Genomic DNA, 19,207 nt, shown 5'->3' on the forward strand with positions numbered 1-19,207 from the left:
CAAGTTGAGTTGATAAAAACATAATTTAAGAACACTTCTGAAAAGCAAGGTAAGACATTTTCAATTTCCGTATTAAAAAAAATAACACCTCCGTATATGACGACTTCTGAACATCTTAAGGAGGAGAGTGAATGGAGCTATGGCTTAAGTGGCAGAGTGCCAGCTTTGAGGGGAAAAAGCCAAGTGAGGCCGTGAGTTCAACCAGCATGTGCACACACACACACACACACACACACACACACACACGATATGCATCAAGGGGAAAAATGTTAAAATATTTTAGTGTAATAAATTTAGCTACTTAGGATTTTTCTTCTTTTATTCCACTTTGGCATCCATCTATACTACTACTGCCAGAGCTACTGAACTAAAGCAGGCCACTGAGTTAATAACCCAAGGTACTGAATTACCAATGAGTTATACTAGATTATCATGAATAATAAACTAGCTACAAATTTGTCTAGACCAATTTGTTGGTAAATATTTTGCTATTTTGAGAATACAATGTTGCTTTAATGGCAGTGAGTTGATATAAATCTTGAGGAAATTTAAAATGTATATGACCTGTGGTTCTTCCAACTGGTAGAAACTTAGACATTAGATTGCTTGGAACATGAGCTTCACAGTTATACAGTAATAAAACTTACAAAAAATTATTTTACTATTTTGGTAAAAATGGTCAATTTATAGCATCAGTCAATTATAGTCACATTTTAATGAGTATGATTATAAATGTCAATAGTAAAATTATAAGCACATTTTAATTAGTATGATTTACAAGATATTGAACGGAAACTTCAGGAAAGTCTTAAGCATTTTGTGGCCACATTGATATTTTTATTAAAGTTTAAATTTTTCAGAATAAAATCAGGGAACATAAATTTTAACACAAAGCTACCTATATTTGCTGGTGATCAGATTCTGTGCAGAGGAAATAGTTAAAAGTGTGGTCACTTTACTGGAGGTGACCACTTTTTGGCCATTGTTACACAACTGATCATTAAACTGAGAGTCACAATTTTACAGTTGTTGCTAACTTCAGTGCCAACATTTAGAATATATGAATGCTGTCTTAACACTCTTGTTTAATATGCTATAAATGAAGATGGCCCTCAGATGCCTAAAGGATAAGGAATGACTGACAGCACTTGCCAATAAAAGTACAGATGGTTATGCTAAAAATATGCTTTGAAAGGCATTGAGATGCCTTTCAAAATATGCTTTGAAAGGCTTAGTTCACTACTTTGAATAACCAAGTTCATTGCTAGTGTGTACCATTCATGCATTCAAGGGCCTTCATATCCTCAAAGCCTTCCCATTTGTAAAAGAAAAAAAGATACATGTACATGCAAGAAACCAGCAAAAGTCATGACACCTAACTACAATCCTCCCCCCACCCCCCGGCTCCCATTCCTCAGCTCTCTTCAGGAACCAACAACAGAATGCCACAAAAAGTCTGAAATACCAGGCCATTTGGGGGAGTAGGGGGAGACATTTAAATGTCTATACTCGGCCCTGGAGATGGCTGTGTGTGTCTAGAAGGTAAATGAAGCACTCTGCAGTCTGCTGCAGACTTACACAACAGAGAGGATCATGTAGCTTCTCGGAACCACACATGCCCCTGTCTGTCAAACTCACTTCTGCAAGCATCATCAAGCTGCAAAGGGGGTTTTGTTCAAATGAAGGTCTGTTTTTAATATCAGTGGTGGAGCCTGCCTCTGAAATGCTCTTTCAAGTGGCAGGCTGAACTGTTTTTGCCATTTAAAGTCAGAGTCCACATGACTTGGGATATAACTCTATCAGGCTAACAGGAAATAGTTCAGCATTCAGAAAACAATCAAAAAGGCCCACTGACCATATTGTTTTCTTGAGCCTTTAAGAAGAAGAAAAAAGTTAATGAAAAAAAATGTAAATCTACTCTGATGTATCAACCCACTGTTCCATTCACAAGCTGAATATGCTCCATAACTTCATATTATTTTTGCATTAATTCATTGCTTAAAAAGTTAATGAGATAAAGAAAAAAGATTAAAAAAAAACACACACAATTCATGCAGGCAAAGCATTCGTATAATGACTTAAATGACCAGTGGCCCTAGGGCCAGGCGCCCACCCAGGACAGGACTTACTTGCGTGCCGAGCTCTGTGCTTGTGTGGTCTTCTATGGTCTTTGTCGGAGCATGGGTCTTCTCCCTGCTCTGTGCCTTCTGATGAGACGGCAAAGGAGACCAGAGAAGGAGGTGCTTCTGACTGCCCTCCTTCCACCGGGGAAACCACACACCCCTTTCCTGCCTGCAGCCTGTGCCCTTCTGCCTTGTGTCTGTCAGAGCAGTGGAAGATCCCTTCCACACGGGCCAGCCCCGGGTCGTCCTCTGCTTCCTCTCCCTGGATCACTGTCAATTCTCTGCCACTGGAAATCTGGATGAACTTGCTGGACCTCAGAGAAGGGTCTGCTTTCTCGTGAGCAGTCACTGAATTTATGTGGAAGGCCTCCTCATGGTAGAAGCTTGAGTGTGGGTCAGGAGATTTGACATGTTCAGCTCCCTGGACAGCCCCTGCAGGGCTGTGGCTGCCCCTGTGGCTCGCCTCTGAGAGTGACAGCTGTAGCTCCACCACAGGGCCTGTTCCCACCTTCTCCCTGAAGATGGCTTCTTGGGAGTGAAGAATTTGGGGATCCCTTTGGTAGCTCAGATCTGTTTCCTCTATGTCTCTTATACAATTGGAAGCACTCTTTTGGTCTTCAGCTAGGGGATCCCCACCCTGGGCTGAGGTGGTAAAGGGCTCCCCACCCTGAGTCTTGGTGGCTGGGCGGATCTGCAGGGTTGTACTTTCCACATACTCCAAATGTGGGAGGTGTTCCTGGGGTTTGTTCTGCGTTTCAGAGATCAAAGCTTCACTTATTCCACTAGATGGTCTGCAGACAGAAGAATAATTCCAGATAGTGAAATCAGAGTGAGTCCTACCTGCCAGAGAGTTTCCTAACATTTATGATGTCTAATACACAATGGGATCAAAATGTTTACTCTGTGACCATGCAGTACAACATAACTTGAAAACAGGTTCATGTGATTATTTAAAACACCTTCAGACAGCCAGGTGTTGGTGGCTCACACTTGTTATCCTTGCTACTCAAGAGGCTGAGATCTAAAGATCATGGTTCAAAGCCAACCTAGGCAGGAAAGTCTGTGAGACTCTTATCTCCAAAGAACCACCAAACAAAGCCAGAAGTAGAGTTGTGGTTCAAGTGGTAGAGTGCCAGTCATGAGCAGAAAAAGCTAAATGACAGTACTTAGCCAGTGTCATCACACACACACACACACACACACACACACACACACACACTTCCAAATAAACTATTCTTTACAGCAAAACAGAAAAATTTACAAAAATATTTGAAGCCTAATTCTATCCTAAAGTCAATTTTGTTTTTTCTAAGTACAGAGTGTAATTAAATGTCCTGTTTTTTTTAAAGTGTTTTGAATATTGCCATATCATTGTGTTTGTTACAAGTTGACAAGACATTTATGGGGTAACTTTTGGTCTAGACATTTTCATGCCACCCAAACAAATCCAACAGATTCAAACTAATCTTAAATTACAAATAATTCAAGTAATACTTTTACAGGTTGTGCCTTCTTGAAAGAAATGAAATAGAAGCTAGGCTTGTTGTTGTTTTTAAGCTCCATCAGGCATGTGTTTGGTAACAAGTGGGCCCCAGCCTGGTACTCTTGTGTGAAGAGAAATGCTTTTCATGCTGCACTGAGCCATTAAGTCATGGAGTATTTATAACTGGGATCTCTTCCTTCTACTGAAATGAGTCTGTATAGCATTCTCCCTTAGGATTTCTGAGTGCAAACTATTCCTTTATCTCTCCCAGATCACCACAATCCTTTTCAATGTAGACTTATCCACCAATGTAAACTTAACAGCTCTGGAAGCTTGTGCCAGTTTGGGTTTGTAAAAAGAAGCAATGTCAGTTTAAGAGTTAAGTAACTTCTCTCTAAAGATCTAAATGTCTAGAAAAGAAACAGCAGTCACAGAAACAGCTATGAGATACTCTCATTTTTCACACTCGTATGGTGTGTGTGTGTGTGTGTGTGTGTGTGTGTGTGTGTGTATGCATGCTAGTCCTAAGGCTTGAACTCAGGTCCTGAGTACTGTCTCTGGGCTTTATTTTGCTCAAACCTAGGGCTCCACCACTTGAACCACAGCTCTATTTTGGCTTTTTAGTTGATTAATTTGAGATAAATATCTCATGGACTTTCCTGCCTGGGCTGGTTTGGAACCTTGATCCCTAAACTTCAGCCTCCTGAGTAGGTAGGATTACAGGTGTGAGCCTCTGGCTCTTGTTTTTCTTTTTTTATTTTAAAGCAGTCAAAGCTGCCTCTACCCCTCAGACCAAGGCAGGAATCAGTCACCCAAGCAAGGAATTCTACTCCTTCCTACTCAATGAAATTTACCTTACAGTTTATGTGGACAGAGAATTTCTGACCAAGGTTCAAAATGTTTTAAATGTTTGCTCCCTAAGTTTCCTCTTGGCTGCATTTGGCAAAACAAAACAAAAATTAATAGAACAAAACATCTTTATATAGATATTCTGAAAAGCTTCCTGGTAATATGGTATTTTAAAAATATTGCATCAAAGAGTTTTTGATAGCATTTTTACATAGGAAACGATGACTGCACTCTGTCAAATGGAATCTGAGGGAAGCAAAATATCAGAGTTTTAATCTAGAAAGACCTTGAGAGAAAAATAGAATAAATCATTTTGAATCATATAAGCCAGCTAGGAGTGATTTCAATTCATTTCCATAGACTAGAATGCAGACAAATGAGCCAAATAAAAGTTCAGATCTCTTGTTGAGCACCAGTGACTCACATCTGTAATCCTAGCTACTCAGAAGGGTGAGATATGAGGATTTGGGTTCAAAGCCAGCTAGGTAGGCAAAGTCCATGAGACTCATATCTCCAGTTAAGCACCAAATGAAAAAAAGCCAGAAATGGAGTTGTGGTTCAAGTAGTAGAGCATTAGCCTTGAGAAAAAACACTCAAGAGCGGTGTCCAGGCCCTGAGTTCAAGCTCCAGGACCAGGACACACACACACACACACAATCTCTTCATAATTGAATTTAAATGTACGTATGTGAATAAAAGCCTCACATAGATGAGAGAAGGATGATATTAAATCTTTAACCACTCATTTCTCTGTAGTTTCTACAAGAACACACAATGTCTACAGCATAGTTCTATGGTCACTTACGCTTTTTATGTCCTATCATTTCAATAAAGTTTAAGATAACAGAGATCTAGCATGGAAAAGGGGCTTTTAAAAATAGTCTTCCTCGGCCGTCTTTGGGCACTAATCCAGAAAGAGTCAAACACTTGTCTAGTGAGAGCAAGCAGGGAAGGAAAGGAGAGAAAAGCTAGTTGAAGGAAGCCATGTTCAGATCTCCAGAGCACAGGTGGTGAGGGTGAGGCTGGCAGTGGCCTTTGGGGTGATTTTAACCAAAGACTTCATATTGAATCCCATTAGTGAATGATTTATTTCTTTTTATTAAAAAAATAAAAAAAATCCAGGATAATGATCATAATAACCATGTTTCTAGTTATTCAGTGTAGTAGAGACCTAGCTCATTTGTTCCAGAACGTAAATCAGTACCTGAAACTCAACTTTTATACACATTTTTTTTTTTTTTTTTTTGGCCAGTCCTGGGGCTTGGACTCAGGGCCTGAGCACTCTCCCTGGCTTCCTTTTACTTAAGGCTATCACTCTGCCACTTGAGCCACAGCGCCACTTCTGGCCGTTTTCCATATATGTGGTACTGGGGAATTGAACCCAGGGCTTCACGTATACGAGGCAGGCTCTCTTGCCACTAGGCCATATTCCCAGCCCTGAAACTCAACTTTTAAACGACTGGGGATTTTAATTTTAATTATTTTTATTTCCCCAGAGATAACCATCATAATCAAAACAAGAACTAGAAGATGATGTCCTGAACAGTAAACATGTTCTGGAGAAATTGGCCTCATTAAGACATTAAAAAAAGAGGGAATAAAATAGAAAAGATTGTTTTCCCTGTTTTGGACATGACTGAAACTCTCAAACATGGCGATCTTCGAATACCACACAGATTTATAGGGGATGACGGCAGCTATTCTGTAGAACTGAACTTGCCAACATTCCTCACTGGGTTCCCTGAAAGAGCAAATGGCAGCTTTATAAATAGGCAAGAGCCGAAGAGATTGGTGAGTTGAATGTGTAGGTGTAAGATTCTAAGAAGATGCTAAATTTCCCTTGTTGTTACAAGATTTGATTCGTGGAAGTTCATGTCTATGTAGAAATGGAACCCTAATGCATGACTGCTTTAGGTTTAACTCTCCATGCAATACTTTAAAACCCAGAATCTAGAGAGAGAGAGAGAGAGAGAGAGAGAGAGAGAGAGAGAGAGAGAGAGAGAAACAGAGAGAGAGAAACAGAGAGAGAGAGAGAGAGAGAGAGAGAGAGAGAGAGAGAGAGAGAGCTGCCAAGACCTCAGTTGCAAGATCAGAGATCAGTATGGAGTGTACTGTGATTTGTACACTGCAAAAATGTGGAGGCTGTCATTTTTATGATTGCCCTCAATCCTGTGTCCTTACTTTTACCTTTTAAAGTTTTCTCCTTTGCATTTTTAAATCATAGCAGTATTTGGAGAGATTAAATGAACAAATGATTTGCTTTGCTATGCCTATGTGGGGGCTTGAATTTAGGACCTCGCACTCTCATTTGGCTTTTTCCCCTCAAGGCTGTGCTCTACAACATGTGAGCCACAGCTCCACTTCAGGTTTTTTGCTGATTAATTGGAGATAAATCTCATGGATTAGTCTGCCGAGGCTGGCTCTGAGTCTTGATCCTCAGATCTCAGCCTCCTGAATAGTTAGATTATAGGCATTAACCACTGGCTGTGTGTGTGTGTGTGTATGTGTGTGTGTGTCTGTCTGTTTGTGTATGTACAGATGCATGCATATGTGCATGCCAGTATTAGAGCTTAAACTCAGGGCCTGGGCACTGCCCCTTAGCTTTTCACTCAAGGCTGGTGCTCTACCACTTGAGCCATGACTCTACTTTCAGCACTGGTTGTTAACTGGAAATAAAACTTTCACTTACTTTTCCACCCAGGGTAGCTTCAGACATCTATCCTCAGACCTCAACTTCTGAATAGCTGGAATCACAGACATGGACCACCGGCTCTGTGTGTGTGTGTGTGTGTGTGTGTGTGTGTGTGTGTGTGTGTGTGTGTATGGCAGTAGTGCAGCTGAACTCAGAGCCTGGGCACTGTCCCTTAGCTTCTCACTCAAGGCTGGTGCTCTACCACTTGAGCCATGACTCTACTTTCAGATTTGGATGGTTAATTGGAGATGAAAGAATCTCATGAACTTTTCCATGAAACTTCAATCCTCTATCCTCAGATCTCAGCCTTCTGAGTAGCTACGATTATACACATGAGACACCGGTGCCTGGATTGCAATTTACCTTTTTTTTTGGTCAGTTGTAGAGCTTGAACTGGAGGTCTAGATTCTGTCCTTGAGTTTTTTCCTCAAGGCTGGTGCTCTACCACTTTGAGCCACAGCTGCATTTCCAATTTTCAGGTGGTTAATTGCAGATAAGAATCTCACATTCTTTCCCGCCCAGGCTGGCTTCAAACTACCATCCTCAGATCTCAGCCTACCAGCTATAGTTTACTTTGGATAGCTCAAAATATTTATTGTATTGTCCTGGAATAAAGATTTTTTTTTTTTTTTGGCCAGTTCTGGGGCTTGAACTCTGGGCCTGAGCACTGTCCCTGGCTTCTTTTTGCTTAAGGCTAGCACTCTGCCACTTGAGCCACAGCGCCACTTGTGGCCATTTTCTGTATATGTGGTGCTAGGGAATCGAACCCAGGGCCTCATGTATATGAGGCAGGCACTCTTGCCACTAGGCCATATCCCCAGCCCTGGAATAAAGATTTTTAAGAATGTGTTTTTTATCTATTTTCAAGTACTGATTCCATTGGAGGTTATGGAAGGCATAAATTTGGATGATTTTAAGCTTTTCTTTTTGCTCATTTTTCATTAATGTTTTTTCTTTGTTTTTGTTTTGTTTGTCCCTTCTCCTAGGTATCCTCTGCAAAAATTTTTTGTACAGGCCAATATATATATATATTTTTTGGCCAGTCCTGGGCCTTGGACTCAGGGCCTGAGCACTGTCCCTGGCTTCTTCCCGCTCAAGGCTAGCACTCCGCCACTTGAGCCACAGCGCCGCTTCTGGCCGTTTTTCTGTATATGTGGTGCTGGGGAATCGAACCTAGGGCCTCGTGTATCCGAGGCAGGCACTCTTGCCACTAGGCTATCTCCCCAGCCCAATTTAACACATTTTTAATTCATCTGTGAATCTGGAAACTACAACTAAGTAACCCAAATCTGTCAGAGAATCTTAATCTTGGAAGGAATGATAAAATTGTGCTCCATAACCTGAGCACTAAAGTGCTTAAAACCAAAGTACTTTAACTCTTCACCAGAAAGCTTGGTTGGACAGAAGTGGCCATGTTTCAAACGCTGAGGCATTTCTGTTTAGCTTTCCTGATCTACGAAGTGCCTTACCACATCCATCATAAATGATACGGTATATATGCAATGGAGGCTCTAACTGTTCCCACTTAGCTTTGAGCCCGCAGACTGTACCTTTTCACCAGCATCTGCAGAGAGTCCACTATGCTCTCCATAAGCTTGATGACTTCAGGGTAGGTGAGCTCTGCGCAAGGAGTGCCGTTGATGGACACCACTTCATCCCCCTCGCACAGCCCTGACCCCGACGCTTTGCTCTGGCTTCGAATCTAGGGAGAGCAAAAAAAAAAAAAAAAAAGAAAAAGAAAAAGGGAAGAGAATCACTCCACTTGTAAAAACCACACCACCATCTTTGAGAAATAGAGAAATAAATCTGCAAACTGGGAAAGCAGCCCTGAGTTTTCATTTACGTATTAGACTATAAGCCTATTTTCACACACACACACACACACACACACACACACACACACACACACACACAATTTATGATATACCATAATGATGTCATTTCATGAATCATTGCAATAAGACAGGAAAAGGGAACGTGTATCAATGTGAAGAAACCAGAAGAAAGAAGAAAGAAAGACATTAAATGTTTAAATCGAGCACATATTGGAAATAATCATTCTACATTGTAAAATATCTTTAACCCAGTTGGAAAACAATTGTTTCCATTCAAATAAAATGTAAGCCTGGCCAGGCACTGGTGATTCATGCCTGTAGCCCTAGCTAATTAGAAGGCTAAGATCTGAGGATCATAGTTCAGAGCCATCAGAGGCAGAAAAGTCTGTGAGACTCTTACCTCCAATGAACTACTCAGAAAAAGCCGGAAGTGGCATTGTGGCTCAAGTGGTAGAGTGCTTGCTTTGAGCACAAAGAGGCTCAGGGACAGTGCCAGGGCCCTGAGTCCCAAGCCCCAGGACCAGAAAACTTGCCTGTAATCCTAGCTGCTCAAGTGACTGAGATCTGAGGATTGTGATCAGAAGCAGCCCAGGCAAGAAAGTCCATGAGACCCTTATCTCCAATTAGTGAAAAAACAGAAGTGGAGGTGTGGTTCCAGTGGCACAGCACCTGTCTTGAATTGGAAAAAAAAAATAGGTAGAACTCAAGGCCCTGAGTTCAAGCCCCAATATTGGCAAAAATTATGAAAGAGGAACGAAAAGAGCCAAGCTGTAAGGATGGCATCAATTCTCAGCACAGAATGACGTGTGAGAGCAAATGAATAAATACCTAGAAGAAAACTTCAGAGGCATTGAATAATGGTGACGGGAGCTGAAAGCTTACCTCACTGTGATAAAATGTTGGGCTGATTAATTTCCATCTGCTCTTCCAGGACGGTTCCCTTCCCTCCCTTGAGTGTTGAGGAGGAATGGCCTCTGGTGATATACTCAAAGAATTGTTTCCAGCTAATGTAATTTGGGGACTTAAAAGCCATCTCTTGAGTATATCACTTCCTGCTGCTACCCTAATGTGCTTGGATTTCATTTACCAATGTCAGCTTATTTAATGCTTCTTAATCATCTATGTAGCATAATCCTAAAACTTCAACTGTTAGGGGCACTTGATGATACTGCTCTGATGTTTTCTGCTCAAGGCGATTCCTCTCCGATGATTAAAATCCAGACTCTGAGTCCAGAGAGTCCAGTAAGAAGTATTGTGTGTGCATGCTGACCCTGGGGCTTAAACTCAGGGCTGACCACTGAGCTGCTCAAGGTTAGCACTCTACCACTTGAGCCACAGTTCCACTTCTGATTTTTTTAGTGCTTAATTAGAAAAAAAGAGGTTCAAGGACTTTCATGCCTGGACTGGCTTCCAGCCTGAATCCTTAGACCAGAGCCTCCTTAATAGCTAGGATTGCAGGCATGAGCCACTGACACCCAGCTTAACAAGCAGCAATTCTTCTATAATATTTACACAGTCAGGTTCATGGCCAGTAGGGCTGGAAACACTTCAATTCATCAGTGTTAGATGCTCAGGCATTCCTGATAAGGTCTTACTGCAAATGTGCATGCTAACTGATAGAGTCTGAAAGTGTATATTCTAAAATATGAGTACATTTCAAATAATATTCTTGAAAAATAAAGCCCAAACTATAGCATTGTTGAAATGAGAGATTGGATTAGCTTTATTATTGGTGGGCCTGCTTGTATTGGTGTAAGTTATAATCTATACGATGCCTTCCCGTTTTCTTATGAATCAATCTCATTACTTTTGGGGGAGAATATATAATTTTTTCCCCAGAACTATAAGGAAGCAACAAAATAATAAGAGAGAGCATTCACTCAATTATGAAAATACCAAGTAAACTGGCAAACATTTTTGTTTTGACTTGCCTTACTATGCCTGACTTGTTATGTAAAATGATCACAAGAGAGTTGTTAATGAGCCAAAAATTGAAGTTAGAATTAGACTTATCAGTTCATCTTTCATTCATTGAAATTTATTTCTAAAGTAAAAAGCTTTATCACTGATGCTGCATCTTTTTGAGGTACACACATTCACTCAGCGGAGTGCAGTGCCCTGGCTGAGAGCTCAGTCTCTGGAGCGCAATCAGGTTTCAGGTTTCAGATGTCTCAAAGTCTGAATCAACCACAGCCCAATCTTACACAGAAGTTTCTTTTTTTTTTTTTCTTTAAGCAAACAAATACAAGTTACCCGAGCTCTAAGCAGCTTCATGAGCTTGAAGGACACAATGAAAAATTGATTCTTGGAAAGTAAACCCTCAACTTAGCAGCGCTTTCTATGGTGGACACATGTGTTGCCTGACTGCCCCCAAGTTCATCATGGCACCCGTCAGGTGGAACTTCTCATGGAAGCCTGTCAAGGAGGACGGTTCATGGCGGAGATGTGAGCCATCAGCATTCTTTAGCACACACATCCCCAGGTCAACACTCAGAGCCAACTGCTGCAGTGGCATTCGGCTGAGCTTCTACATTTGTGGGAGCCACAGGAAATATTATCCCTTTAATATCCATGTGAAGGGTGTGCTATTGCATGCCTCTAAGTCCAGCACTCAGGAGGCTGAGGTAGGAGGATTGCAAGTGTAAGGTCAGTCTAGGCTGCATAGAAAGACACTCTCTCAACAGAGAAAGAAAAGGGAATAGGAAGAGAAAAAGAGAAGAGGAAAAGAGGGATAGGGAAGGAAGAAAGGGGAGGGGAAAGGAAGGGAAGAGAAGAGAAGAGGGAAGAAGGGGGGCAAGGGGGAAAGAGAAGTAAAGAAAGGGAGATGACGGGAGGGGAGAAAACCATGTTAAATTTTCATCTCAAAATCTATTCTGAAGAACAAATCTTTCTCCATTTTCCCAAGAAATATAAAGCCAAATAAAAGAATGTAACATACAAATCACACTCAGATCACACACAGCACACACACATTACACACATGTGTGTTTGCATACCACCTATTTATCACACATATATTACACACAACATGCATCACATACAACATATATCACATAGCACATGCCACAAATCACACGAAACATGCCACATATAAAGCACATGCAGATCACATACAACACATAACATGCATGTATACATACCACCTATATGTCACACACAACATACATCACAGACCACACACCACACATCATACAGGACACACCATATGCAAATCACATACAGATCACATGCAACACATCACCCACAACCACATGTACCTACACCACATATGCATTAATGCAGATCAAACATATCACACAACATATCTCACATACAACATGCACCACACATAACACACATACACACAAAAGATATCACAGGACACACCACATGCAAATCACATCGAGATCACATGCATTACACACGTACACACACCACATGAAAGAAATTTGCCAAATGAAAATAAAAGCTGTAAAAACATTGATACTTAGTCCACAAGCAGTTTAGAGATCTGTTTTCTGTTTCTCTTTTTTTTTTTTTTAACTTGGGGGAGTATTTTGGTGTTGTTAGTAGTGGACCCTAGAGCCTCACTCGTGCTCAGCAAATGCACCGCTGGGAGCCACACCCAGCCCTCCATTCCTCCAGATATTTGGCCTTATCTGACCATAATGCTATATCTCCTAAGATGGTGTTTTATCTTGCTTCTTATGAGGATGTTCACATTTCATTATTGGAAGGGAGAGAAAGGGGGCTTGTTTGTCGCATTCCTGAACACAAATAACAAGATATGTAATTAAATATCAGTGTCATTCTTGTTGACCATCTACTACCAAGTCTTTCACATTCTGTGTCCTCTCCTGCTATGAAGCTCTGTGAGGAATGCCAATGTGCTTAGAGGCCTGCAGGTGTGCAGATGGACTGTGCTCCTCTGACACTGGACAGAGGAGTGCTAACAACACTAGGGAAGGCCCTTCCCCTGCAATCACACAGGGAAGACCAGAACTTGAGCCTGGGGATTCTGGCTCCAGAGCCTGCATTTCTAATGACACAAACTTCCTCCTTCATCAATGCTCTCAGTTATCTACCACAAACCCTAGAGGGAGAAGAAGAGGAGGGAAGATCTGTGTAATGTAGAGTGGGGGGCAGTCAGAGAGAAAAGAGGGAGGAAGGCAAGGGTAATAAACTCTGCCTGATCACTCAGTAAACCAATGGTTGGTTCTGTTTTCCTTTTTCTCCTCCTTCTTTTTTTTTTTTTTTTTGGCCAGTCCTGGGCCTTGGACTCAGGGCCTGAGCACTGTCCCTGGCTTCTTCCCGCTCAAGGCTAGCACTCTGCCACTTGAGCCACAGCGCCGCTTCTGGCCGTTTTCTGTATATGTGGTGCTGGGGAATCGAACCTAGGGCCTCATGTATCCGAGGCAGGCACTCTTGCCACTAGGCTATATCCCCAGCCCCTCCTCCTTCTTTTTTAAATTAGAGTTTTAGGTAAGATACCCTTTCAAATTTTAAAAATGGATCGATATTATGCTTCACTGTGTTACAAATTCAAAATTGGCTATAATGGCTTTCTGCAAGCTACGACATGACATGACAGGCCCAGGAGAGCATGTGACTCCTTCATGAACATTATTTCAGAGATCTCTTGTGGGCTGAGCACACTAGACTATGAGGGAGTCACTGACCATAAAACATAGTTCATTCCCCTTCAGTGTTTCTCAGTTCCATGAGATCTCATAACTCAGAGATACTGATGAGGTAAATATTTACCAAATACTGTGTATCATGGCTTATTTCTCTTTGATATATGCCAGGAAAGATTTCTTTTACTGCAAGAAAGAAATGGAGAGCTAAGACTTCTCTAGGAAATTTGAGATTTTTCAGCTATGCTATTTAGTTTTATGAATCATTTCTTTCTTTTTTTTTTTTTTTTTTTGGCCAGTCCTGGGCCGTGAACTCAGGGCCTGAGCAGTGTCCCTAGCTTCTTTTTTGCTCAAGGCTAGCACTCTGCCACTTGAGCCACAGCGCCACTTCTGGCCATTTTCTGTATATGTGGTGCTGAGGAATCGAATCCAGGGCCTCATGTATACGAGGCAAGCACTCTTGCCACTAGGCCATATTCCCAGCCCTATGAATCATTTCTTGAAGAAGAAAAAAACCTAAAACTATTTTTTCTTTCCTTTTTCAAAAAATTGGAAAAGGCTGAGTATGCCCAAGGGCATTTCTTTCTCACACTTTATTTTTTATTTAATTTTATTGTAAAGGTGATGTACAGAGGGGTTACAGTTACATAAATAAGGTAATGAGCACATTTCTTTTTGAATAGTGTTACTCCCTCCCTTGTTTTCTCCCACTTTCCCTCCCCCCTGTCTTTTATCTTTTCTTTTCTTTTTTGTTCTTAGTGCTTTATTTCTGTATCTCTCAGTATTAACTAGAGAGCAGATATCAGAATGGAGTTCCCATAATGCTCTGCACTGAACTACCTTATGTCATATGTGTGTGTGTATATATATATACTTATATATGCCATATATATGCATATGAGCCATGGCAGTCTGCTACCTAGAAAATTAAATTTTATCTCAGGAATTCCATTTTCATGTATGATTCATGAATAAATCCTCTTGGAAAATGTCAGAGAAAATGATGGTCCAGGACCATCTTTTCCTTAAATTCTATTACTATACTCTACTGAAAGATATGGAGGAGAAAAAAGTACGTATCAACATGAAATCTAGCCTACCCTGTTCAAGATGACCCATAATCCATACAATAAACTTCTAGATTCTGGTGATCATGAAGAGCCCAAGAGAGAAGATCTTGAGCAATACTTAAAGCCTTTAAATGGAAACTCTGAAGTAATTTATGATTACACAGCTTTTTATAAAGCTCTGGCCCTTTCTCAATATTCTAGTTCAGGCACTTGGCAAGACTTCCTCATGTCTATGTGGCAAAAATTAATAACTATTCTCTCACTTCAGTTGGTTTTTCAACCATATCTCTTCAATGGACATCAGAGAAATGACTAGAATGATCACCAATATTCACAATAAGAGCAAAGGCAGTAGCTGAACCAGAGCTAAGTCATTATTCTCTTAAGGGACTACTATCCAGAGCCTACACTCTCACCTTGGCCTGTGGTAGAATAGTTTCCTAATGCCAAAACTGAGTTCAGGAATTGCTAAAAAACTGACCTGGCACCTGTGGCTCATGCCTGTAATCCTAGCTACCCAGGAGGCTGAGATCTGAGGATCACTGCTCAAAAACAGCCTGGGCAGGAACATCATGAAACTCTTATCTCCAATTAACTACTCAGATAAATGCCAGATATGAAGCTGTGGCTCAACTGTTAGAGAGCTAGCCTTGAGCAAAAAGCTCAGGGACAGTGTCCAGAAGGGCTTGAGTTCACACTCCAGGACCAGACCCCCCCCCCAAAAAAAAAGATTTGCTAGAAGTAATGTCTAGTAATGTGAAGCATTTCTGGACATCAAGAGCAAATATTATTTTGTAAGGACAAAAGGTAAGAACCAGGAATTATAAAATGAAATAGTAAGTCAAATATACTAAGTGAAGTGAGCCAGACCCAAAGAAACATAGACTCTATGGTTTCCCTCACTGGTAATAATTAGTACACATCTAGGATAGTCCTAGCAGAGGATCGTAATAGCTCAATAGCTATGTATGTGTGATCACATAAGATGATGCTAAGCAAAATGACATTCAAGTTATAGAAATAAATGGTTCACCATTGTCAGTGTCATTCTCAATGTACCATGTGAAATGATGACATTTCCTTTTGTCTTTCTTCCCCAGGGTTTTACCCCTGACACCACTGTAAATGATTTCTGTACCCTGGGTTTGTATATTGTATATATGTTTATTGGAACTAGGGAAGGGAAGAGGAACATCAAAATGGACAAACAAAGGCTAAAAGGTGAACCAATGCAACAGCAATACTTATAATATGCTGTAAACCAACTGTACAACTCGGGGAGGGAGAAGTGGAGAGGGGGGAAGGAGGGAGAAAAGTGAGGGACGAAGTAACAAGTTGAATAAGAAATGTATTCCCTGCCTTACATACGAAACTGTAACCCCTCTGTACATCACTCTGACAATAAACTAATTAATTAAAAAAAAGAAAAGAAACCCCATAGGAGATGGACAAATCTGTAAGAAATGTAACTATGAGCTGGGTAAACCAACTGTGAAGGGAAGGCTAGCAAAGGCGGGACAGGGTTGCTCCAGCTCTGCCTCACCAGCCTACCAGGCACTGCAGAGCCCAGAAGACAGAGGAGCTTTCCCCAGACTCCCCTCCGCATCCCCGGTGGAGGGCCAGCGCCAGCACCACAGTGGCTGGTGTGCCAGCGTCTCCGGTCTGCACCAGCATCGCAGGTGCACCTGCTGGAGACTGGCCCTGGGAACCGAGGGGGGCAAAGAGAGGGCGCTGGCCTGGGCAGCTACCCCTTTGGTTGGTGCTACCTGCTCGATGACGGTGACCTTACTCTGGGCTCCACTTTGCTTTTACTCGACTGGCAGCTTCCTAACCCCAGACTGTGGCTAAAGTATGCAGCCCTTGGCCCGGCCGTGGTCCCAGGAGTCTCCCAGCTCCTCCGTTTCCTGGTTCTGATGTATGTGGACAGTCCCTTGGGTAGGTCGCTCTACCAGTGCTGTTGGAGACCAGTTCAGGGCCTAGGGGTGGGGGTCAGCCTCCAGATCTCAATGAGTTCTGTAAGGACCTATTACAGCCTTTCTGACTCCCAAACTCCAGAGGGCTTTTGTTTCTTTCCGTGAACTCAGAATGGGAACAGGATGATTGGATAAGAATGATCATAGACACAATGGAATACTACATAGCGATTAGGAATGGTGAAATATTGTTGTTCGCAGGGAAATGGTCAGAACTTGAACAAATAATGTTGAGCGAGACAAGCCTAGAACACAGAAAACAAAGGGGCATGATCTCCCTGATATATGACTGTTAACAAAGGGAGACAGAGAGACAGTAGAGACCAAGTCTGTGAATACTGTATATGTTCTTGATACATTGTATATTGTATATATGTCTACCTGACCTAGAGAAGGGATAGAAAAACAGGACGTAAGATATCACAAGAAATGTACACACTGCCCTACTATGTAACTGTACCCTTTTTGCACAACACCTTGTAAAAAAATTTATGTTCAATTAATAAACAAATAAAAAAACCTTTAAAAAAAAAAGAATGATCATAGAAGGTAAAGAGGAAAGGTAAGCATTTCTTATCGATGGAAAAAAAGGTAAGGATGCAGAGCCTGAATTTTTCAAGGAAGAGGAGAAAGAAAATCTAGGAACTTACATCAAATAACTGTAGAAAGTCATCCTCTGCTAAATATAAAGGAGAAACAGGAGATGGGTTACAACTTCACAAGGAAGTCAGACCCTGAGTTCAGCTCAAAACTACACACACACACACACACACACACACACACACACACACACACACACACACACACAGAGACAGAGACAGAGACAGAGACAGAGAGAGAGAGTACACTTACAAAACTGAACAATGGAATTGAGGCCCTGAGTTCAATCAAACACTACACACACACACACACACTTACAAAACTTGGCATTGAAGGACGTTTAGGAGAGCTATTAGAGAGTGCACAGTAGGAAGCCAGTGTGAAACATCACAGCCAGCTCTGGGAAGAGCTTGTGTTCCTTTAATAAGAAAGCAGCGTGTACCCTTCCTTGTCTTGAAAAGAAAAGTAAGTGAGTCCTGAAAATGAAGGAAGACTTTCTCTCATTAAACCATGGATTGAGAATTGATAAAGGATCATATAGGGACTCAATTCCAGGAATCATTTGTGTGACTCATGACAACGTATACCAAAAACTCTATTCAAACCAGGTCAGGTGTTCAAATGCAAGTGGATACTGGCTTTTCACTCATTCGAGTCTCCATTTCTCGATTCAAGCTCAAAACCAGGCTCTCATGTTGGGTTCTGATTTGAAGATCAGGTACTTTCTTGTGCACACAATTCATCTGTGCCCATACACTAGATGAAAATGCTCTCCTTCTGAGGACCAAGATGCCATAAAAGTAAAAAACACTCCTGGTGGTAGCTTTGGAAATGTTCCTGAAGTAATCACCATGGTCGACAGCAGTGAGGCCCTTAATCCCTGTGACTCTGCACTCAGGAATCTGCATGCCAATGAGATTCCGGGGAGGAAGAGGAGTGCTGTGCTGTGGGCTTGTGCTCAGCAGCCGTTGCTGAGCTCAAACACTAACAGGAACAAATAAGGAGTTGTATTCTCTGCTTGTCTTTCCACCCTAAGAATGTAAACATCCCAGCTCTTCCAGAAACAGAGCCTAGGAAGGAGTGGACTGTTATGAAAGCTCACATAGAAAGTTTTGAACTACAGGCTGATTCCTTTAAAAAAAATAATAAAAACTTACTCAGAATATAGAGAAATGCTTTTTATATAAAATACTCACTAACAAAAAACACACAAAAAAGAACAAGCAGGGGGTGTAGCTCTGGGGTGTGTTTACCTGACATGAACCATGTCCTGAGTTCTAAGAGATAATTTAGTGAGGCTAATGGCGGTGCTTTGCATCTGTGTAGTTCAAGATGGCTGAGTTCTCTGGGTGTTTCTGTATTCAACCTGCTGTCCTGCACAGTGCTGACAGACATGGATTGGGCTGGGGATATGGCCTAGTGGCAAGAGTGCTTGCCTCATATACATGAGGCCCTGGATTCGATTCCTCAGCACCACATATACAGAAAATGGCCAGAAGTGGCGCTGTGGCTCAAGTGGCAGAGTGCTAGCCTTGAGAAAAAAAGAAGCCAGGGACAGTGCTCAGGCCCTGAGTTCACGGCCTAGGACTGGCCAAAAAAAAAACAAAACAAACAGACATGGATGCAAACATAAGGCCTCAGGCAGATGTGTAGTTATAAAAGGAGGTGTACTTGAATGACCTTATAATTTTGAATTTTCCTCTTTGATACTAAATGCAACTTAAAGAACTACTTGTTTCAAAAGTTGCATATGGAGCCAGGCTCTGGTGGCTCATGCCTGTAATCCTAGCTATTCAGGAGTCTGAGATCAGAGGACCATGGTTCAAAGCCATTCCAGGCAGCAAAGTCAGTGAGACACTGTGAGACTCTTCTCTTCAATTAACCACCAGAAAATGGAAGTGGCACTCACTGTGGCTCAAGTGGTAGAGCTCTAGCCTTGAGCCAAAGAGCTCAGAGACAGCACCCA

The 19,207-nt window shown here is 41.7% G+C and overlaps 1 protein-coding gene across 1 annotated transcript in view; it reads right to left on the reverse strand.

Annotated features, from left to right (window-relative positions):
- Positions 1-19,207, reverse strand: part of Synpo2 (synaptopodin 2) — a 117,878-nt gene that overhangs the window by 35,411 nt on the left and 63,260 nt on the right. Inside the window, 2 exon segments of the mRNA XM_048333571.1 lie at positions 2,130-2,914; positions 8,698-8,849. Of these exon segments, the coding sequence (XP_048189528.1) occupies positions 2,130-2,914; positions 8,698-8,849 (937 nt within the window).

This window comes from Perognathus longimembris, chromosome 24 (genome assembly GCF_023159225.1).
Source record: "Perognathus longimembris pacificus isolate PPM17 chromosome 24, ASM2315922v1, whole genome shotgun sequence".
In the NCBI taxonomy this organism is placed as follows: Eukaryota; Metazoa; Chordata; class Mammalia; order Rodentia; family Heteromyidae; genus Perognathus; species Perognathus longimembris.